The sequence below is a fragment of the Myotis myotis genome, unplaced genomic scaffold (assembly GCF_014108235.1).
Source record: "Myotis myotis isolate mMyoMyo1 unplaced genomic scaffold, mMyoMyo1.p scaffold_m19_p_3, whole genome shotgun sequence".
NCBI lineage: Eukaryota > Metazoa > Chordata > Mammalia > Chiroptera > Vespertilionidae > Myotis > Myotis myotis.
Genome location: NW_023416335.1, coordinates 182,498,775 through 182,520,195, shown reverse-complemented (window position 1 = coordinate 182,520,195; position 21,421 = coordinate 182,498,775). Strand labels below are relative to the sequence as shown.

The 21,421-nt window shown below is 38.7% G+C and overlaps 1 protein-coding gene across 2 annotated transcripts in view; it reads left to right on the top strand.

The window, feature by feature from the left end:
* Positions 1 to 20,867, top strand: part of LOC118652001 (solute carrier organic anion transporter family member 1B3-like) — a 50,140-nt gene extending 29,273 nt beyond the window's left edge. For both annotated transcript variants that reach the window (XM_036301779.1, XM_036301780.1), the window contains 5 exons: positions 7,775 to 7,940; positions 12,814 to 12,998; positions 15,402 to 15,466; positions 17,216 to 17,333; positions 20,383 to 20,867. In XM_036301779.1, the coding sequence (XP_036157672.1) occupies positions 7,775 to 7,940; positions 12,814 to 12,998; positions 15,402 to 15,466; positions 17,216 to 17,333; positions 20,383 to 20,572 (724 nt within the window). In that variant the 3' untranslated portion in view covers positions 20,573 to 20,867. The remainder of the gene's footprint in view (positions 1 to 7,774; positions 7,941 to 12,813; positions 12,999 to 15,401; positions 15,467 to 17,215; positions 17,334 to 20,382) is intronic.
* Positions 20,868 to 21,421: the final 554 nt, after the last annotated feature.

Genomic DNA, 21,421 nt, shown 5'->3' with positions numbered 1-21,421 from the left:
TAACTTAACTCTGGTGCCATGTCACATATAGAAATTTTTTGATATTTGCAACCATAGTTGCCGGGGTCCAGCCCCAGCAGGTCCAGGGGTTCCCCATAGGTGAGGACGGAGTCGGCGAAGAAGGAGTGACACGAAGACAGTGTTCAGTTGATCAGCAGCCTAGCCAGGATCTCTAGCCAGGATCTCCAGCCAAGTTCTGGTCTGGATCTCCAGCGAAGTTCTGCTTAGGCTCTCCAGCCAGGTTCTGCGTCCATGTTCCCTTGCTAGGTTCTTCAGGTTCTCCAGCCAGGTTCTGTAGCCATGTTCCCTCACTAGGTTCTCCAGCCAGGTTCTGTCCATGTTCTCCAGCCAGGTTCAGTTACCAGGTTCTAGTCAGGTTCTCTTGCCAATTTCTGTAGTCAGGTTCAGTCCAGGATCTTTTGCCATGTTCTCTCCAGCGAAGTTCTTCTGTCTCTAGGTTCTGTGTAGGTTCTGTCTTCTAAGTTCTGTCTTCTGAGTTCTGTGTTCTTAGCTCTGTATTCTAAGTTCTGTGTCTTGCTGTCTTATTACATCTGTATTTATACCAGTTGATTCAATCCTATCAATCTCTATTACAAAGGTTAGGGCGTTTCTTATCTTCATTCCAGGGAGTAAAGATTATGTAGCTTAAGCATGATTGTTCGTAGTTAAAGTGATTAATTACCCACCTGGCACTAGTTAAGAGGTTTTATTCCCTCCCTAACTTCAGGGGAAAATCCCTACCTGGGGAAACAACCTTTCTCAGAGAGGAGACCTTGGTTAAAACACATAGTGCCAAGAAGGTGAGCAAACATATTAAGAACAGTATGCCATATATGCCAGGTCCCTTGAAATAGCAAGCATGGACCGGCTCCCGGCAAATTCCCCCTTTTTTATTTTTTTAAAGCAGGCATTAAAAAGAAAAACCCGAAATGCTCTCTTGTATCCATTTTAAGAGTAGGATTGGCGCTTTCTGCTATTACCTGAGTCCTGATCTATCACCCCAGGGAAAGCTTGCCAATCCTGCACTTTCCCGGGGTGGAAAGGCTGCAGTGGGGTTAAGGATAAGGCTCCTTGGGCCTACCTTCTCCCATGCCATTACATTTACCTTTCCTTCCTCAGAAAAGCATGGACATATTTCTTGTATAAAACGTTTTGTCTGACTAGGAGTAACCTTAATTCCTCTGCTAGCAAGCATATGTGTTAAAAGATCAATACAGAGTCTTTTTTTCTTTAGACTCAGTATGGCACATCTTCTCAATTTAAGAATCAATACAGAGTCTTCTTTCTTTGGACTCAGTATGGCACATCTTCTCAATCTAAGTTCTGTACTATCCACCTTCTTACCCTACTTATCCTCTATAGGGGGGTCTGCAGTACCCTGGTGGAGTCCTATCCGTCCCGAATGTGGGGGTTCTCAGTGGGGGGGGCTTACCTAGGGGAATCCTGTTCCAGGGCTTCCCAAAGGTGTGGACGGAGTCGGCGAAGACTATCCACCCTCTTCCTACGGTGGAGTCCTATCCATCCCGAGAGTGGGGCTTACCTAGGGGTCCCTGTTCGGGCGCAAGATGCCGGGGTCCAACCCCAGCAGGTCCAGGGGTCCCCAAAGGTGTAGACGGAGTCGGCGAAGAAGGAATGACACGGAGACAGCGTTCAGGTGATCATCATAGCTGGGCTCTCTTGTTAGGGTCTCCAGCCAGGTTCTGTAGCCAGTTCTCCAGCCAAGTTCTGTCTAGGATCTCCAGCCAGGTTCTGTAGCCAAGTTCCCTCGCTAGGTTCTCCAGCCAGGTTCTGTCCAGGTTCTCCAGCCAGGTCCAGTTACCAGGTTCTAGTCAGGTTCTCTTGCCCATTTCTGTAGTCAGGTTCAGTCCAGGATCTTTTGCCATGCTCTCTCCAGCGAAGTTCTTCTGTCTCTAGTTCTGTGTAGGTTCTGTGCCTAGGTTCTGTCTCTCTTGGTTCCGCATTCTAAGTTCTGTGTTCTAAGCTCTGTATTCTAAGTTCTGTCTTGCTGTCTTATTACAACTGTATTTATACCAGTTGATTCAATCCTATCAATCTCTATTACAAAGGTTAGGGCATTTCTTATCTCCATTATGTAGCTTAAGCATGATTGTTCATAGTTAAAGTGATTAATTACCCACCTGGCACTTAGTTAAGAGGTTTTATTCCCTCCCTAACTTCAGGGGAAAATCCCTACCTGGGGAAACAACCTTTCTCAGAGACCTTGGTTAAAACACATAGTGCCAAGAAGGTGAGCAAACATATTAAGAACAGTATGCCATATATGCCGGTCCATGCTTGCTGTTTCAAGGGACCTGGCATATATGGCATACTGTTCTTAATATGTTTGCTCACCTTCTTGGCACTATGTGTTTTAACCAAGGTCTCCTCTCTGAGAAAGGTTGTTTCCCCAGGTAGGGATTTTCCCCTGAAGTTAGGGAGGGAATAAAACCTCTTAACTAGTGCCAGGTGGGTAATTAATCACTTTAACTACGAACAATCATGCTTAAGCTACATAATCTTTACTCCCTGGAATGAAGATAAGAAACGCCCTAACCTTTGTAATAGAGATTGATAGGATTGAATCAACTGGTATAAATACAGATGTAATAAGACAGCAAGACACAGAACTTAGAATACAGAGCTAAGAACACAGAACTCAGAAGACAGAACTTAGAAGACAGAACCTACACAGAACCTAGAGACAGAAGAACTTCGCTGGAGAGAACATGGCAAAAGATCCTGGACTGAACCTGACTACAGAAATTGGCAAGAGAACCTGACTAGAACCTGGTAACTGAACCTGGCTGGAGAACATGGACAGAACCTGGCTGGAGAACCTAGTGAGGGAACATGGCTACAGAACCTGGCTGGAGAACCTGAAGAACCTAGCAAGGGAACATGGACGCAGAACCTGGCTGGAGAGCCTAAGCAGAACTTCGCTGGAGATCCAGACCAGAACTTGGCTGGAGATCCTGGCTAGAGATCCTGGCTAGGCTGCTGATCAACTGAACACTGTCTTCATGTCACTCCTTCTTCGCCGACTCCGTCCTCACCTATGGGGAACCCCTGGACCTGCTGGGGCTGGACCCCGGCATCTGGCGCCCGAACACCCGGGAAAGTGCAGGATTGGCAAGCTTTCCCTGGGGTGATAGATCAGGACTCAGGTAATAGCAGAAAGCGCCAATCCTACTCTTAAAATGGATACAAGAGAGCATTTCAGGTTTTTCTTTTTAATGCCTGCTTTTAAAAAATAAAAAAGGGGGAATTTGCCGGGAGCCGGTCCATGCTTGCTGTTTCAAGGGACCTGGCATATATGGCATACTATTTTTAATATGTTTGCTCACCGTCTTGGCACTATGTGTTTTAACCAAGGTCTCTGAGAAAGGTTGTTTCCCCAGGTAGGGATTTTCCCCTGAAGTTAGGGAGGGAATAAAACCTCTTAACTAAGTGCCAGGTGGGTAATTAATCACTTTAACTATGAACAATCATGCTTAAGCTACATAATGGAGATAAGAAACGCCCTAACCTTTGTAATAGAGATTGATAGGATTGAATCAACTGGTATAAATACAGTTGTAATAAGACAGCAAGACAGAACTTAGAATACAGAGCTTAGAACACAGAACTTAGAATGCGGAACCAAGAGAGACAGAACCTAGGCACAGAACCTACACAGAACTAGAGACAGAAGAACTTCGCTGGAGAGAGCATGGCAAAAGATCCTGGACTGAACCTGACTACAGAAATGGGCAAGAGAACCTGACTAGAACCTGGTAACTGGACCTGGCTGGAGAACCTGGACAGAACCTGGCTGGAGAACCTAGCGAGGGAACTTGGCTACAGAACCTGGCTGGAGATCCTAGACAGAACTTGGCTGGAGAACTGGCTACAGAACCTGGCTGGAGACCCTAACAAGAGAGCCCAGCTATGATGATCACCTGAACGCTGTCTCCGTGTCATTCCTTCTTCGCCGACTCCGTCTACACCTTTGGGGACCCCTGGACCTGCTGGGGTTGGACCCCGGCACATAGTAAAACAAAGACTTATATTTTTGATATTTATTTTATATATTAAAATGCCATTTAACAAAGAAAAATCAACCAAAAAAATGAATTCGCGTGTCACCTCTGACACACGTGTCATAGGTTCGCCATCACTGGTTTAGAGAATATGCAGATTATATGGCTAGAAATGTTAAGATTCTGACTTAAATTTAGGGTTTTTTACTCCAAAATTCTTAGTCTTAACCGTTATAATCTTGGATAGATCATGAGATGAATACAAATGACATTGTCTAAAAGCAACTGAACTATCTGTATCTGCAGTTATTTTTTTATGTTTAACAACTACTTTTTTTAAAAAATATTTTATTGATTTTTTACAGAGAGGAAGGGAGAGGGATAGAGAGTTAGAAACATCGATGAGAAAGAAATATCAATCAGCTGCCCCCTGCACACCTCCTACTGGGGATGTGCCCGCAGCCAAGGTACATGCCCTTGACCGGAATCGAACCTGGGACCCTTCAGTCCTCAGGCCGACACTCTATCCACTGAGCCAAACCGGTTAGGGCTAACAACTGCTTTTATAAGAAAACATTGTACCAATGAATTCTCCATTTCTGTAAACTAATACTGCTTCTTCTGGTAATGCCTACTTTGACAGAATTGATAAGCATCCTATATTTAATTGCATATCACACCCTAGAAAACCTTTCATTTCTATTATTATTATCAAATATTGTTAAGTATTTCTACCCCAAATCAAGGGCAAGATTCCTGTGCAGATTTCTTATCATCTCCTAAATACAGCCGACAACTTGAGCTCAGGAAGGTTCACATTCAAGCAACAAGCAAGGATCCCTGACTCACAGTTTAGTAGCCATGCTCCTTGGTGACCCTTATTGTTGGCTCAAAGCTTTTACACTCTGGATCCTATAAAGCATCCATTTTACCTTGTCAAATATCCCCACATTTCCTTACCTAAGCATCACCCTATTCTTGGAGGCTTGACAACCTAGCCTTGCATTTATTTCTTCACTTCCTCCTAATCATGACTACTGTTGATTATTTCTATACAGCATCACCCACTCTAGTAAGTCAAGCTCCAGAGTACCTACAACATTAAACTTTAACAGTAAAAGAATGGTAGTGATCATGCAGCCCAACCCTCTTATAATCTCTTTTTTTATTAGTTGAGACTCAGATAAACTACGACTTGTCTGCAGTCCTACAATGCCTCCAGAATGGCACCACATCACATCATTGGTTCAAGGGCTCCCTGGTTGCCGGGGCAGGCTTTAGCTTTTAGCCAGTTCACTAAAAACAAGTATAATGACTGTGCCATAATTCGAAAGAAGGCAGCTACAGTCCTCTGGGATTTTTTTCAATCAGTAAATTTTGCCGAGTGCTTTCTTAAAGGTCAAGACGATGCCCTCATGGAATTCATAGTCTAATGATAGTAAACAACAGAACCAATGTATTCAGCATTTATGAAATGCTAGCCACTGGGGTAAGTTTTAAAAGTATGGATTAGTGCAGAGGTTCTCAGAATGTGGCCTGAGGGTTTATAGGGGTCCCTGAAAGCTTATTCTAGTGTCAACAAATTTTAAAGTAATTTTTAAATGATACCGAGACAATATTTGTCTTTTCCAGTCTCATGTTCTCATGAATGTATAGTGATATTTTCTAAGCCTACAAGACATGCAATGATAACTCCAGTCTGATGGGTAATGATATGTGTGCTTGTGTATTCTCATGCGTTAAAGTTTTCTTAGCATTGATTTCTAATAGAGTATATATCAACAGATATACTCACTTGAACAAAAAACTTTGAGAGTCCCAAAACTTTTGAGTGTGAAGAGCTACTAAGAACAAAATGTTTGAGAACTGCCAAATTAATATTTTTCCAAAAAAAATCCCATGAGATTGATGCTATTATATATGACTTACAAATGACAAAATTGATTTTAGAAAGAATAGTTACATTGTTAACATGGCAGAATTAATGTGAACACAGGAGTTTCGATTGCAATGTCTGAACTGGGTCATTAATCATTAAATTTAACCACTTCCAGTTGTATGTCCCCAAGCAGAATTGGATATAAGATGCTTTTTAGTAAAATTAATGATAATAGAATTTTGGAATTTCAGAATCTACTTTTTTCTTTTTTATGTAAATTATATTTTCATTCAAAGATAGTTTATCAATCTATTATCAAGATTTTACCAAAAGCCAAAATATAGTTTTAAAAATCTATAAGTGGAAAAGTAATTACAAAGAGTTCTGTTTTGTCATTTCAGCAATGTTTTAAGATTATATTTAGCCCTAACCGGTTTGGCTCAGTGGATAGAGCATCGGCCTGCGGACTGAAGGGCCCCAGGTTCAATTCCGGTCAAGGGCATGTACTTTGGTTAGGGGCACATCCCCAGTAGGGGGTGTGCAGGAGGCAGCTGATCAATGTTTCTCTCTCATCGATGTTTCTAACTATCCCTCTCCCTTCTTCTCTGTAAAAAATCAATAAAATATATTTTAAAATAAAGATTATATTTTATAAATATAACCATGTTTTACAGTTAGTCAATATAAAGGATGTTGTAGTTTCATTTAAAAAAATAAATGGAGTGTTTCTAGTCTTTCTCAACAGATTGTTTTTTTCTTGATTTTTAAAAAATTAATCCTTAGGGATTCTGCTTTAACCATGTTAAATTATTTTCCTATGTAATGAAAATATAACATTTAAAATTCAAATTAGTTAAATAACATTCACAGATTTGGAGGACTTTACAATGAGTTGGGAGGAACCTTCATCTAATGCCATTACCTTTCTAAAGAGAAACTGAGTAACAGAAAAATGAAGTGACTTATTTAACGAGTAATTTCTTGATAGAGTCACAAAATCTCTTGTCTACATCTCACCTATCCTCTTTGCTTTCTTTTTGTTGTTTTACCTTATCTTTATCATAAATTATATCTGGATAAAGATGGAGGGTGAAAAAGTGAACAAGTCCTATAAAACTTTGCTATTTTGGCTTCATTGCTCATCAAATTTCTCTATCAAATTAAAGGACATGGCTTTCCCTTATTTCCCCTTTCTTCCTTTCTCCTCTCTCCTCTCTCCCTTCTATTCCCCTCCTCTCTCCTTCCTTTCCCTTCCTTTTTCTTCTTTTCACTTCCCCTCTCTCCCCCTTTCCTCCTCCTCCTCCCCCTCCTCCTCCTCCTCCCCCTCCTCCTCCTCTTCTCCCCTTTCTCCTCCTCTTCTCTCCTCCTCCTCCTCCTCCTCCTCCTCCTCCTCCTCCTCCTCCTCCTCCTCCTCCTCCTCCTTCTTCTTCTTCTTCTTCTTCTTCTTCTTCTTCTTCTTCTTGTTCTTTTAAAATATATATTTTATTGATTTTTTACAGAGAGGAAGGGAGAAAGGGAGAGAGTTAGAAACATCGATGAGAGAGAAACATTGAGCAGCTGCCTCCTGCACACCCCCACTGGGGATGTGCCCCTAACCAAGGTACATGCCCTTGACCAGAATCGAACCTGGGACCCTTCAGTCCACAGGCTGACACTCTATAAACTGAGCCAAACCGGTTAAGCCTTCTCCTTCTCCTTCTCCTTCTCCTTCTCCTTCTCCTTCTCCTTCTCCTTCTCCTTCTCCTTCTCCTTCTCCTTCTCCTTCTCCTTCTCCTTCTCCTTCTCCTTCTCCTCCTCCTTCTCCTTCTCCTTCTTCTTTTCCTCTGTTCTTCTTCTTCTCCTCTGTTTTTGATATATGTCTATCATATCTTTCCAGAAATAACCCAGTGTCATCTCACATAAATGTACCACTTTCGTATTGCAACTCAGACTGCAATTGTGATGAAACTGAATGGGAACCAGTCTGTGGGGACAATGGAATAACTTACATATCACCTTGTCTAGCAGGATGTAAATCTTCAAGTGGCAATAAAAAATCTATGGTGAGTATTAGGTGTGTTTTTTCTTTTCTCCCCTAATCAGAATCACAAATTTGATTTACAAATTATTTGTCAGATTTCTCTCTTTTTTAACTTTACTTTGATTGTTAACACTATTACAGATGTCCCAATTTCCCTCCCTTGGCCAACCTCCACCCAGCCCCCACCCACCCTTCATCTGGCCACCACCACACTGTTGTCCGTGTCTATAGATTTTGCATATATTTTCTTTGGCTAATCACTTCATCTTCTTTCATCCAGTTCCCCCTCCCCACTGACAACTGTCAATCTATTCCGTGTGTCCATACCTCTGTTTCTATTTTGTTCATCAGTTTATTTTATTCATTAGATTCCACATATAAGTGAGATCATATGGTATTTGTCTTTCTCTGACTGGCTTATTTCACTTAGCATAATAATATCCAGGTCCACTTATGCTGTTGCAAAAGGTAAGAATTCTTTTCCTTTTTTTTATAGCTATGCAGTATTCCATGGTGTAAATATACCATAGTTCTTTTGTCTATTCATTTACTGATGGGCATTTGGGATATTTCCAGATCTTGACTATCCTATATAATAAAGAGGTAATATGCAAATTGACCATCATGCCCTCACACAAAATGGCCACCCCTATGTGGGCACAAGATGGCCACCACAAGATGGCTGGCAGGCAAGGGCATTTGTGGGCAATCAGGCCAGCAGGGGAGGGTAGTTAGGGGTGACCAGGCCACCAAGGGAGGGCAGTTAGGGGCAACCAGGCCACCAAGGGAGGGCAGTTAGGGGTGACCAGGCCAGCAGGGGAGGGCAGTTGGGGGTGACCAGGCCTACAGGGGAAGGCAGTTGGGGGGTACCAGGCCTGCAGGGGAGGGCAGTTAGGGGTGACCAGGCTAGCAGGGGAGGGCAGGTAGGGGCAACCGGGCAGGCAGGGCAGGGCAGTGGGGGGCAATCGGGCTGGCAAGGGAGCAGTTATGTGTCAATCAGGCTGGCAGGGGCGTGGTTAGGGGGTGGATCAGGCTGGCAGGCAGAAGCAGTCAGGGGTAATCAGGCAGGCCAGCAGGTGAGTGATTGGGAGCCAGCAGTCCTGGATTGTGAAAGGGATGTCTGACTGCCAAAAGGATCGGGCCTAAACCGGCAATCAGACATCCCCCAAGGGGTCCCAGATTGGAGAGTGTGCAGGCTGAGCTCAGGGATACCCCCCCCCCCCCAGTGCATGAATTTTGTGCACCAGGCCTCTAATTGTAAATAAAACTGCTATGACCATAGGAGTGCATATTTTTTATAGTTGGTGTTTCAGGAATCTTAGGATATATTCCCAGAAAAGGGATCACTGGGTCAAAAGGCAATTGCACTTTTAATTTTTTGATAAACCTCCATACTGTTTCCCATGATAGCTGCACCAGTCTGCATTCCCACCAACAGTGCACTAGGGTTCCCTTTATCCACATCCTCACCAGAACTTTTCATTTGTTGATTTACTGATGATAGCCATTCTGACAGGCATGAACTGATATCTTGTTATGGTTTTAATTTGCATCTCTCTGGTGATTAGTGATGGTGTCTTTTTTTCCTCTATATCTATGTTCCTCTCTATTTCTTCTTAAAATAGCCTCTTTAACATTTATTCCAATACTTGTTTGGTGGTAATAAACTCCTTTAGCTTTTTTTGTCTGGGAAGCTTTTTTTCCCCTTTAATTGTAAATGATACCTTTCTGGATCAAGCAGTCTTAGCTGCAGATCTTTGCAATACTTCACTTTGAATACTTCATCCCAGTCTCTCTGAGTGTTCCTGTTGAGAAATCAGCTGACAGACTTATGATAACTCACTTTTAAGTAAATAACTATCTCTCTCTCTCTCTTGCTACCTTTGATATTCTCTCTTTATTTTTAATCTTTGCCATTTTAATTATGATGTGTCTTGGTGTGGGTTTCTTTGAGTTCATCTTGATTGGAATTCTCTGTGCTTCCTGAATCTGTGTGACTTTTCCCTTCACCAGGTTAGGGAAGTTTTCTGCCATTATTTCTTCAAACAGGTTCTCTACCCCTTGCACACTCCTCTTCTTCTTTTGGTACCCCTATTATGTGGATGTTGTTACACTTGATGTAGTCCCAGAGGTTTTTTAGACTTTCTTCATTTCTTTTAATTCCCTTTTCTTTTTGTTGCTCTGCTTGGGTGCTTACTGTTATCTTGTCCTCTGATTCATGGATTCAATCCTCTGCTTCATCCAACCTGCTGTTGATTCCTTCTAATGTTTTCTTAATTTCAGACATAGTATTCTTCATTTCTGACTGGTTCATTTTTATGATTTCTGTGTTCTTTTTAATGCTTAATCTCTTTGCTTAAGTTCTCACTGAGATTATTCATTTTTGAGCATCCTTATAACCACTATTTTAAACTCTACATCTGGTATTTTAGTTGCTTCCATTTCATCCATTTCACTTAATTCCTTTTCTCCAAATCCTCACCAGCACTTTTCATTTGTTGATTTACTGATGATAGCCATTCTGACAGGCATGAACTGATATCTTATTATGGTTTTAATTTGCATCTCTCTGGTATTTCTCTTATACTTTTGTTGAGAGAATTTTTCTTTGTCTCCCCCTTTTTTCTCTGTGTATTAGGTAGATTGCTATGATTCCTAAACTTGTTATAATGGCTTTATGATAGAGGTGCCTTGTTGGGCTCAGTGGCACAACCTTCCAAATCACCCAAGCTCTGTGCTCCAGAAATGTTTTTTGTGGGTTATGTGCACATCCTGTTATAGTTGAGTCTTGAATGTTGAAAGCTTTTTGCCCCTTTATGTGTGGAGTTGACCCTTCAGGCTGGGTGACTATAATGGTAAACTTCATTCACTGTGTATGAGATGTTATGTAGGGGCTACCCCCTCCCCCCACTCCCTTAGATGGAGTTGTTCCCAGCAGGAATCCAACTCTGGGTGTGTGACCTGGGTAGCTAGTTGGGTCAGTCCCTGGTGTGGTGTGAAGCCCACCACTGGTTGTGTTGGTTCTGAGTCTACTTCAGTGAATTTCAGGTACAGGTCACTGTCAACATTGTATGTAACCAACCTTGGGCTGCCTAACTGTAGCTACCATGCTGTTCACATTTGTGTCTGTGTCTGCTCGACCTGAGTGTGCATGGGAGGGGCAAATCTGTGTAAAAGTGTCGGCTTCCTTCAGGTCAGAACTCGGGGCGGGGGGCAGATCTGTAAAAAGACTGAGGCTCCCTGAGTTCCGCCTCCACCTGTTGGCTATGCTGCCTCCCCTGAGGTTGCTTCATCTTCCTCCGGAGCTCTCCAAAGAAAGACTGTAGTGTGAGCCCAGGCTAGCCTTGATCCACAGCCTCTTCTCCTGGTTGTAAGCTCAGTAGGGTGGGGCAACTGGGATCAGGAGGATAGAGCTAGTGAGTCCCCTACTTGGGGATCATGCAGGTAGGCACTCAATGAGAGGAAAGTGGCCCCTACTTCAAAGCCAAACCCCTCAGTCTCTGCCACAGTCTCCAACTCTAGTTCCCTCTAGGAGGGGTCCCTGCAGGTTCAGGTTTGGTACAGTCGACCATCCCCGCTGCAGGAGAGACTCAGCCACCCTGGGGATAGATCAAATGTCTCTCTTGGGGATAATGCCAGCCCAGCCCACAAGGGATGAGGGGAGGGAGGGGAGCTAAGCACTTGGTCCCAGACCCAGACAATAGCCTCACACTTTGAATATTTCTGCTCTGAGCCACTCTTTCTTCTCGCTCCCCCCCCCCACCCCACCCCAGCCCCCCGCCGCCCTGCAGAACTACACCCAGTGGAGGTACCCAGGACTTGGCAGGGCTAATCCAAACAGCCTCCCATTGTGGATAGTGCCCACTAGCTTGTAGGAGGGAAGTGAGCACTTCTTCCTCTTCCTAGGGTAGCACTAGCTGAACTCACAAGAGTGATTAGATTTGTCTCCCCACAATGAAGCCACACAGCCCAGCTCTCACCCTTCTGGCTCCTGAACAGAAGCAAAATTAAATCTCAAAAATCATTTGTTCCTAAGTTTTCTCCTTCTATGTTCTATTAGGGTATTCTGTTGGATTTAATAAGATCTGGTAATAAGATCATCTATTCCAGCGGTTCTCAACCTGTGGGTCGCGACCCCTTTGGCAGTCGAACGACCCTTTCACAGGGCTCACCTAAGACCATCCTGCATATCAGATTTTTACATTAGGATTCATAACAGTAGCAACATTACAGTTATGAAGTAGCAATGAAAATAATTTTATGGTTGGGTCACAACATGAGGAACTGTATTTAAAGGACCAGAAGGTTGAGAACCACTGATATAATCTCATTATGCTCTTGAATGTAGTGTTTACTGCCAAGGTAGAATTCCATCATCCCTGACTGGCCACTTTTCCCCTGGACTCTGCCTTATTCCAATGAAGGACTCTGCCTACTTCCAGGTTTTGGCCCCTTCCAAACTACTATATTTTCTGAATTCCTTGGGAAATCCCTCCTCAAGAAATGTCCTTGATACTTAGTAGAAATTGTTAAAGAGAGTAATTAGGTGTGTTATACATAGCAAACGTGAGTGAAGAGAGATAGTAAAAGAATTTATATTAATGAGAAAATTACATACAGAGTTTCAGACATTAATTTCTTCTATTCTTTCCTAATTTTTAAATGAGAAACGAATTAAATGTTAATGGTGATTTACTTTTTTTTCAAAAAAAGGAATCCAGGAAACTATTTTGCCTTTCAACTATTAAACAACTGTATTTTTAGACTATTTTATTTAAAATCTGTAATTATTTTAGTTTGAATAAATGAGACTTCCTTAACTATAATGGGCTGTATTGATAGACCAATCATATTGTGCAAATATATTCTGTAATATTTCAAAAACTGTTTTTTAGGTGTTTCATAACTGTAGTTGTGTAGAAGCAACTGGTTTCCAGAACAAAAGTAACTCAGTGATTTTGGGTGCATGCCCAAGAGATGGTCAGTGTGTAAAAAAATTTTATATGTATATAGCAGTGCAAATCCTGAATTCGTTTACCTCTTCATTGGGAACTGTCTCAACTGTCATGCTGGTTTTTAAGTGAGTATAATTTTTTAAATGTTTTTTATGTATATTAGATATAAACACACCTAATAATGTACATATTTTTCCATAATATATTTGGAACCCAAATTCATACTTTGTTACACTTTAATGTTCTAAGGATGCATTCTCTTGGGATTATTGTGATACTTCAATGTCATCATTAATCATAATCTAGCTCTGATTCTTACATTATAAAAATATAGATTCTATACTTGCTACTCTTGCTAAGAATATTAAAACACAGACTGATTGGTAATTGCTTCAATCCTTAAAAAACTTCTGTTGTGATTCTAAATGAACTTTTAATTTTGAAACGCCTTATATCCTAATGAGCCTGTCAGAATGAATTACCTATTAATTTTATTTGAAGAAAACATTTAGGAACCATGCTGTATAATATAAGGTCTATAATATTCCAAAGCTTTTAATCCACTCCTAGAATGGTTTTTGACCTAGTCTCTCAAATACCTTCACAGACAAAAGAAAAATATATGAACACAATTCATTCCTTTCTTCACTCATTAAACAAATATTTAGAACTGTGCTTGATAAAATATATATATATATATATATATATATATATATATATATATACACACCATGGTGAATAAAACAGACAAAGTACCTATTCCTATACAGTTTAGAGCCTGACAAGGAAGACTGACATAAGATAAATAAGCTTAAAAATACACACATAATTACAAATTATCATTAATACTCATAAAGAAAAAGAGTTCTATTGAGAGAATTAAAAGGGAAACCTAATTTAGGATTGAAGTGAGGAGCTATAAGGAAGAAGACTCAAAGAGCACTTTTCCAAAAAATGACATTTAATCTAAAGGTCTAGACTCACAGCGGTTCTCAACCTGTGGGTCGCAAGCCCTTTGGGGGTCTAATGACCCTTTCACAGGGGTCGCCTAAGACTATCGGAAAACACATATATAATTACACATTGTTTTGTGATTAATCACTATGCTTTAATTATGTTCAATTTGTAACAATGAAATTGGGGGTCACCACAACATGAGGAACTGTATTAAAGGGTCATGGCATTAGAAAGGTTGAGAACCACTGAGAATAAGTTAAAGTTAGCCAAATGAAGAACTTCACAGGTCTAGGTGCCAATGCTCAAGGCAGGAAAGAACTGGTGTGTTTGAGGAATTCAAAGAAGCCTGTTGGTTGAAACATAGTTAATAAGAGAGAAATGCACAAGATAAAACTGCAGGGTTAGGAAGGTATCAGATAAAACAAGCCCTATCGGTGAAAGTAATTTTTCAATCACCTAAAATTGAAAACATAAATACTTGAATGTAGGTCTTAAGAACATATATGTATAATTATGGTGACCTGGGTAAGCATCTAATTATACTTATAAGACCTAGATAGTTGACTACAAGTAACTGTCAGCCAACCGCATGACATGGAAGGGCAAAAACAAACAAACAAATATATTGACTTTTGTAAAAATGAATATAGACCTATAAACTGAGTCTACAGTTGTTTAAATTCTACTCTGACCCCGAGTATTGTAAAATTTTTATACTAATTTATTTCACAGATACTACTCCACCTTAATATAAATGTTGTCTACTCAAAAGGAGAAGTCTTCCATATTTCCCAAATTGCAGATTTTAACTTACAGAAAATCATCTCAGGACTTCATATTAGCTTGCATCTCAACCAGTCTTAGCTTCTTAGTTTAAAATCTCTCATGAAGAAAACTGGGGTTTGAGAGATCTTTGTTCTATCATTGATGGCATTTTATCATATTGAGAAAGTAGTTAAGATTAACATTACCATATGTCAAAAATAGGCATTGATCTCTCACCAGCCTTTGATTTTATCAAAAGAAAACTTTTGGGAAGCAGACTCTAAAATAAAAATATACATTAAAATTAGACACTAAAGTACAGATATTTTTGACCCCCACCCCTGTGGTTGTATTTTGTAGTTCCTGGATCATATTAGTCAACTTTTCTGTTAACAGCAATGACAGAAATAAGATGGTAGAAAGAGTTGTGCTGTGACCTAGACCGAAAGTGTGTGCTCATGGCCTGTCAACTAAATAAAGCACACAGATTCAATTTCTTCCTAGACATAATAAAGTCTGTTCTGACCACTATCTTATAGGATTTCATAAGGAGCCAATGTGAAAATGTTTGTTAAATTGTCCTGAAATCATAATGCATTAAATAAATAAGGTAAAAATAATTATTATTATCATTCAGCTTTTTCCTTTTCAAACAACTGAAAATGTAATTTTAAATAAAGTCAGCTATTTACTTAAGGGTTTTTATTCAACCATGAAGAACAATGACACAGAAATGTTTTAATATTGAACTCATTTTGGCACTTTAAAGATGCTTTAATGAAGTTTTTGCTTTTATTTTATTTCAGAAATGTTCAGCCTGAACTGAAATCACTTGCAGTGGGTTTCCATACACTCACTATACGAGCACTAGGTATGATAAATAGGTTATAAATTCAAGATATAAATTTTCACATCAAAGCTCAAAGAATACAATTAATTTCAAATTTTAAGAAAGTAAAAAAAAAGTATAAATAAATTTGATTTCCACTTTTGTGATAAATGACAAATAATATGTGACAGAGGAAAACTGGGTGAATTAAAAGAGAATTTGTTAATTCTGGTTCAAGTCCATCTTTAACTAGAATAAGGAATCATATTTGTTTTACACTTTTCCAGCACAAAAATAGATGGTCTGTAAAGTTTATTTTGTTTTGTTTTACTTTCAGACTTAAGAATATTTCTTCCCATAGGCAGAGTAGTGGGCCTTCCTTTTACACTGAGGGGGTTAAAACAGCTCGGGGGGGGGGGGGGGGGGGCCCTAGGAATGCAGTCAGACTGAGACTACAAAACTACAGAAGTGGACTTAACGCTACCTCACTTCCCACTGCCTAGTTCTCTAGGCTGGGGCAGCTAACTTTTATCAGAAGTTTAAAATGCAAGAGGAAATGAGAACTAAAAGAAATGAGCATGTTAGAATAAGGGAGTGTTTTGAATGAAAGCTAGGGAAATTTCAGGGTTTGTTGTTTCCTATCTCCAGATCCAATGGAGAGGCCTTCCTCCATAATCTAGAGCATAGAAGCTAGCAGATGAACATAGAATTTGGGGAGCCAGATATGCTGAAATGAGACTGAGGATAAAGGAAGTTCCTCTATAACATAAAATAGAATAAAAAAGGAATTTTGTCATCCTAGTTTGTGGGCATCCTATTTTGATATGTCCAAAATATGACATAATGGAACCTATTGCTTCTATGGAAAAAATACCTACTGACTATCAATTCAAAAACAATTGGGGAGGAAGTCTTGGTGTTGGCACTTACCTTTTAATTTTTTAAAAAATGGATTTGAAAATCTCCTGCTTTGGCAGCAGTTACGCTGAGAGCTTTTTCATTTCCCTGCGAAGCTATGTCTATTTCCACTCTTCCAGCTCTCTTTGCCAAAAAAAGTGGGGAGAGTGGCCTAGCTGGCTTGGCTCAGTGGATAGAGGGTTGGCCTGTGGACTAAACGGTCCCAGGTTCGATTCCAGTCAAGGGCACATGCCCGGGTTGTGGGAGGGAGGCTGGAGCAAGGCAGTGGATCAATCATTCTCTCTCATCATTAATGTTTCTCTCTCTCTCCCTCTTCCGTCCTCTCTGAAATCAATAAAAAAAATTTAATTTTTTTTTAAAAAGGGGGGATATGAACCAATATAACATTCACATTTTACAAACAACATTCTTCTTTTCACCAATCAGGCTTCAATCAATTGGCACTATAAGAAGAACAGAGTATACAGGCATATAGTGTTCCTATGTGTGGTGGTAAGGGTGAGAGTTGATAAAAGATGTCTGTGCTATTATATATGATTTCAGTTTTGGAATTTTTTTTAAGTTTTATTAAATTTATTGTGGTGACATTGGTTAAAAAGATTGTGTTTCAAGGATACATTTTTATGATATATGATCTCTATATTGCATTGTGTGTCCACCACCCAAAGTCAAATCATTCTGTCACCATATATTTGACCCCTTTTACCCTTTGAGATTCCCAATAATCTTGATTCTTGAGTAGAGTTAGGCTAAAACAATGGAAGAGTCCTGCAAAGTTTTTAACTTTTTACTTAATCCCAAATGTATCAATGTGGATCACACCATTACATTTGAAAGGTGTTCCTTGGATTGACATTTCATCTCATGTTGCAGGGGGAATTCTAGCTCCTATATATTTTGGGGCTCTGATTGATAGATCATGTATGAAGTGGTCCATCAGTAGCTCTGGGAAGCAAGGTTCTTGTAGGATATATAATTCCTCACTTTATGGGTAAGTTGTCATTAATGTGTTTTATTAATTTGTTTTTCTTTGATTAACTTAAAGAATTTAAAGAATGATATATTATTGACAGTATAATAATAGTATTAATTATAGCCATCATTTAATGAACTATATCCAGTGTTGTAGCAGCAATCTGGATCTCATTTTAATACTCACAAAAAGTGTAGAATATGATTATTTATCTCCTTTTCTTTAAGTATGAAGAAACTAAAATTTAAAATGAATGAATAATGCTCAAATATCACACAGCTAGTGACAAAAAGATCTTGGATTTCTACCCAAATCTCTTTTGTTTCCAAACATTCCCCTCATACAGCAGCTATATTCAATGGTCTCTGACTTCTCTTTGAAGATACAAAATAATCATCTGGGGCTCTAATCGTAGGCCAATGGGAAACAAAGAGGAAAGAATCATTTCTATACTATTCTATTCATAAGGAAATAACTAGGTAGACAGCTAGAAAAATTGTGGAAATGATATGTTAACTGTAAATAAAAATTAATTGCAGATTAATCAAACATTAAAATTTGAAAATACAAGTATTAGAAGAAATTATGATAGAAATTTTTTTAATTATCTAGGAAGCAGGAATGTGTTTCTAAGTGTGACCCAAATCCTCAAAACCATAGTAGAAAAAAAAGATAAAATATTTTTAAAACATTGTATCACAAAACTTATCTTAAGCAAAGTTCAAAGACAAAAGTTAAACTGGAAAAAGAATGTGTAACTCACAACATAGACACAAGGAAAATGTCCTAAACATATAAAGAGCTTTTTAAAAATTGAGAATAAACAATGCCATATGCTGGCAATGATGTGGAACAACAGGAACTCTTATTGCTGGTGAGAAGGCAAAATGGTACCGCCAGTTTAAAAAGTCCGACAGTTTCTTACAAAGCTAAACTTAGGGTTATTGTATAATCAAGTAATTGTGCTCCTAATCATTTACTCAAATGAGCTGGAAACAAATATCCACATAAAAGCCTACACTTTTATATTTATAGCAGCTTTATTCATAATTGCCAAAATATGGAAGCAAACATCATGTCCCTCAGTAGGTAAGTAGGTAAACAAACTGTGGTACATTTATACAACAGAATTTTATTCAATAATAAAAAAAAAAGAGCTATCACGCTAAAAACAAAACAAAAAAAGACAAGGCAGTAACCTAAATGTACATTGCTAAGTGAAAGAAGGCAGTCTGAAAAAGCTACATACTTTATGATTCAAACTTCATAATCTTTCCCAAAATTTGCACCATTTCAGCCAGCTAGAAATAGCTATCCCTCTTTATAATTCTATGCACTTTGGAGCTCACTCATAGGCCTTATCACTTTTTCTTTGGTCAATTGTGTTCATTGCCTAAAATACTACATTGCAAAGTAATTGCATAAAGATGGCTTAAGTGCAACTTTTTAAAACAGCAGTGTGCTCACCAATGAGTACTCAACAAAAAGTTAAATTGTCATCTAGTGATTTTTTGGATTTATTATTTTGAGGAAACCGTATAATTATTCATTGATTTTATCTAGCATAGACAAAGAATATCAACAATTGCTAATTCAAAGAATAGAAATATATTTTATATTAATTCTAAATTTAAACACAACTTATTCAAATTTTCTCAATAATAATCGCATAATAAGAAACCCATATTAATTTTTCTTGGTGGCAGTGAAAGCTTTGAAAAGCTTAACATTAGTGTATTACTACTTGACATACCCAAGCATGAAGCAAATATTTTTGTAGATTTTAAAATATTTCTTTCATCATATTTGGTACACCACAAGATCCTACAGCAATTTTAGTGAATTTAAGTTTAAACAGGTCAAAATTATATGATTAATGCCATTCATCTTCAATCAAAACTAATAATTGTTCAAAATATTTTTTTGTATAAAACTTGTTAACATTTAGTTAACACTGTCTTGAGGCCAGTGAGTGATTCCTAACCTACTAGGTCAATGGTCATCAATCTTTCCTGCTCATTATAATCACCTGAGACGCATTTAAAATATACTAATTTCTGTGTCACACCTTCAGAGACATTTTATTTAATTTGTCGAAGAATGTGGCCTAGACATGGGAGTTTTGAAATCTCTTCAGGTGGTTTTAATGTGCAGCCACATTTGAGAATCCCAGGAATAGACCATGTGTGCTACATCCTTTCATGTGGTTTTGTTAAATACTTCCAGGAGGCCACACTGCAGGGCATTTTGGACTGCATTTAGCCTATAAACTAAACAGTGGCTCTTGGTTCAATCGAAATAGATTCAATTTTATTATCTCAGTCAATTCATTTCCTTTATAATCTATTACATTCCACATAAACTAATCAGTCTTTGAGAAAGTTAAAGCATTCCAAATATACCTCACTTTAAATTTTTTACTTATTAAATTGATTGGGGTGACATTGGTCAACATGAACATATTGGTTTCATGTGTGGCTTTCTGTGTTACAAGATCTGTATATTGCACCATGTGCCCACCACCCAAGTCAAATCTTCTCCTGTCACCTCATATTAGAACCCCCTTTTTTCCCCACCCCTTCCCTCTGGCAATCACTACTCTGCTGTTTGTGTTCGTAACTTAAAGTTTTATATTCCACACATGAGCAAAATCATATGGTTCTTAGCTTTTCCTGTCTGATTTATTTTGCTACATAATGTTCTCAAGGTCCATCTATGTTGTTGCAAATGGCACTATTTCATCCTTTCTTATGGCTGATTAGTATTCCATGTGTATACTAGTATGTACCACATATTCTTTATCCAGTCCTCACTTTATAGAAAGCACTGGGTAGATCATTAATCAGCCTTAGATTCTGTGGCTAAATATTTCATTTAAAATAATAAAAACTTCCTTGTGCTCCAATAAAAAGAATAACTAGAATTGCTGCCTTAATATTTTCATGTATAATTTCAAATATCGTTTCTTTGTTTTCTTCCTTTAAGGTCTTCTGAATACTGGAGAGAAGCATTGTAAAGTGTTTCACACAGTTTAAAATAAAAACTGACTTTCTTTCTCTTTTCACAGAAAGACCTTCTTGGGCTTGATTGAGAGCTTAAAATTCACAACAGTTATTTTGTTTATTGTATTTATTTATGCTATGAAAAAAGTATATCAAGGAAAAGATACCAAGGCATCAGAAAATAGAAGAAAATCTGTGAATGAAGCAAACATAGAATTCTTAAATAATGATGGTGGTGCTGTACCTTCTGCCTGAGCCGACTGTGAAACAGATGTGTAAGGGTTGAAAAAAAAAGTCTTTTCTTGCTGGGTTTCCAACCAACATTGTATTAATTCAATAGGATGTTATTTTTGTGTATTTTCTGGTCCTTTTACTAACTATTCCCATACTCTTTACATATGATGGGGCAATGAATTGCCTATGAATTTACAATAATGAAACAAACTATAAATGAAAATGAATGTGAGTACTCATTGTTATATGACTGTGCATTTGTGGTTAAGATTAGAATATATGAACCATACAAAATTTTTTTAATTAAATCTTTATTGTTCAGATTATTACAGTTGTTCCTTTTTTTCCCCCATAGTTACCCTCCACCCAGTTCCCACCCTACCCTCTGCCCTCATCCATAGGTGCATGATTTTTGTCCATTCTCTTCCTGCACCCCCACACCCCTTTAATCCCCAGAATTGTCAGTCCACTCCCTTTCTATGCCCCTGCTTCTATTATATTCACCAGTTTATTCTGTTCATCAGATTTTTTATTCACTTGATTTTTAGATTCACTTGTTGATAGATATGTATTTGTTGTTCATAATTTGTATCTTTACCTTTTTCTTCTTCCTATTCTTAAAGCAGGGGTCCTCAAACTATGGCCCGCGGGCCACATGCAAATACAAATATTGTATTTGTTCCCGTTTTGTTTTTTTACTTCAAAATAAGATATGTGCAGTGTGCATAGGAATTTGTTCATAGTTTGTTTGTTTTTTTAAACTATAGTCCGGCCCTCCAACGGTCTGAGGGACAGTGAACTGGCGCCCTGTTTAAAAAGTTTGAGGACCCCTGTCTTAAAGGATACCTTTCAGCTTTTCATATAATACTA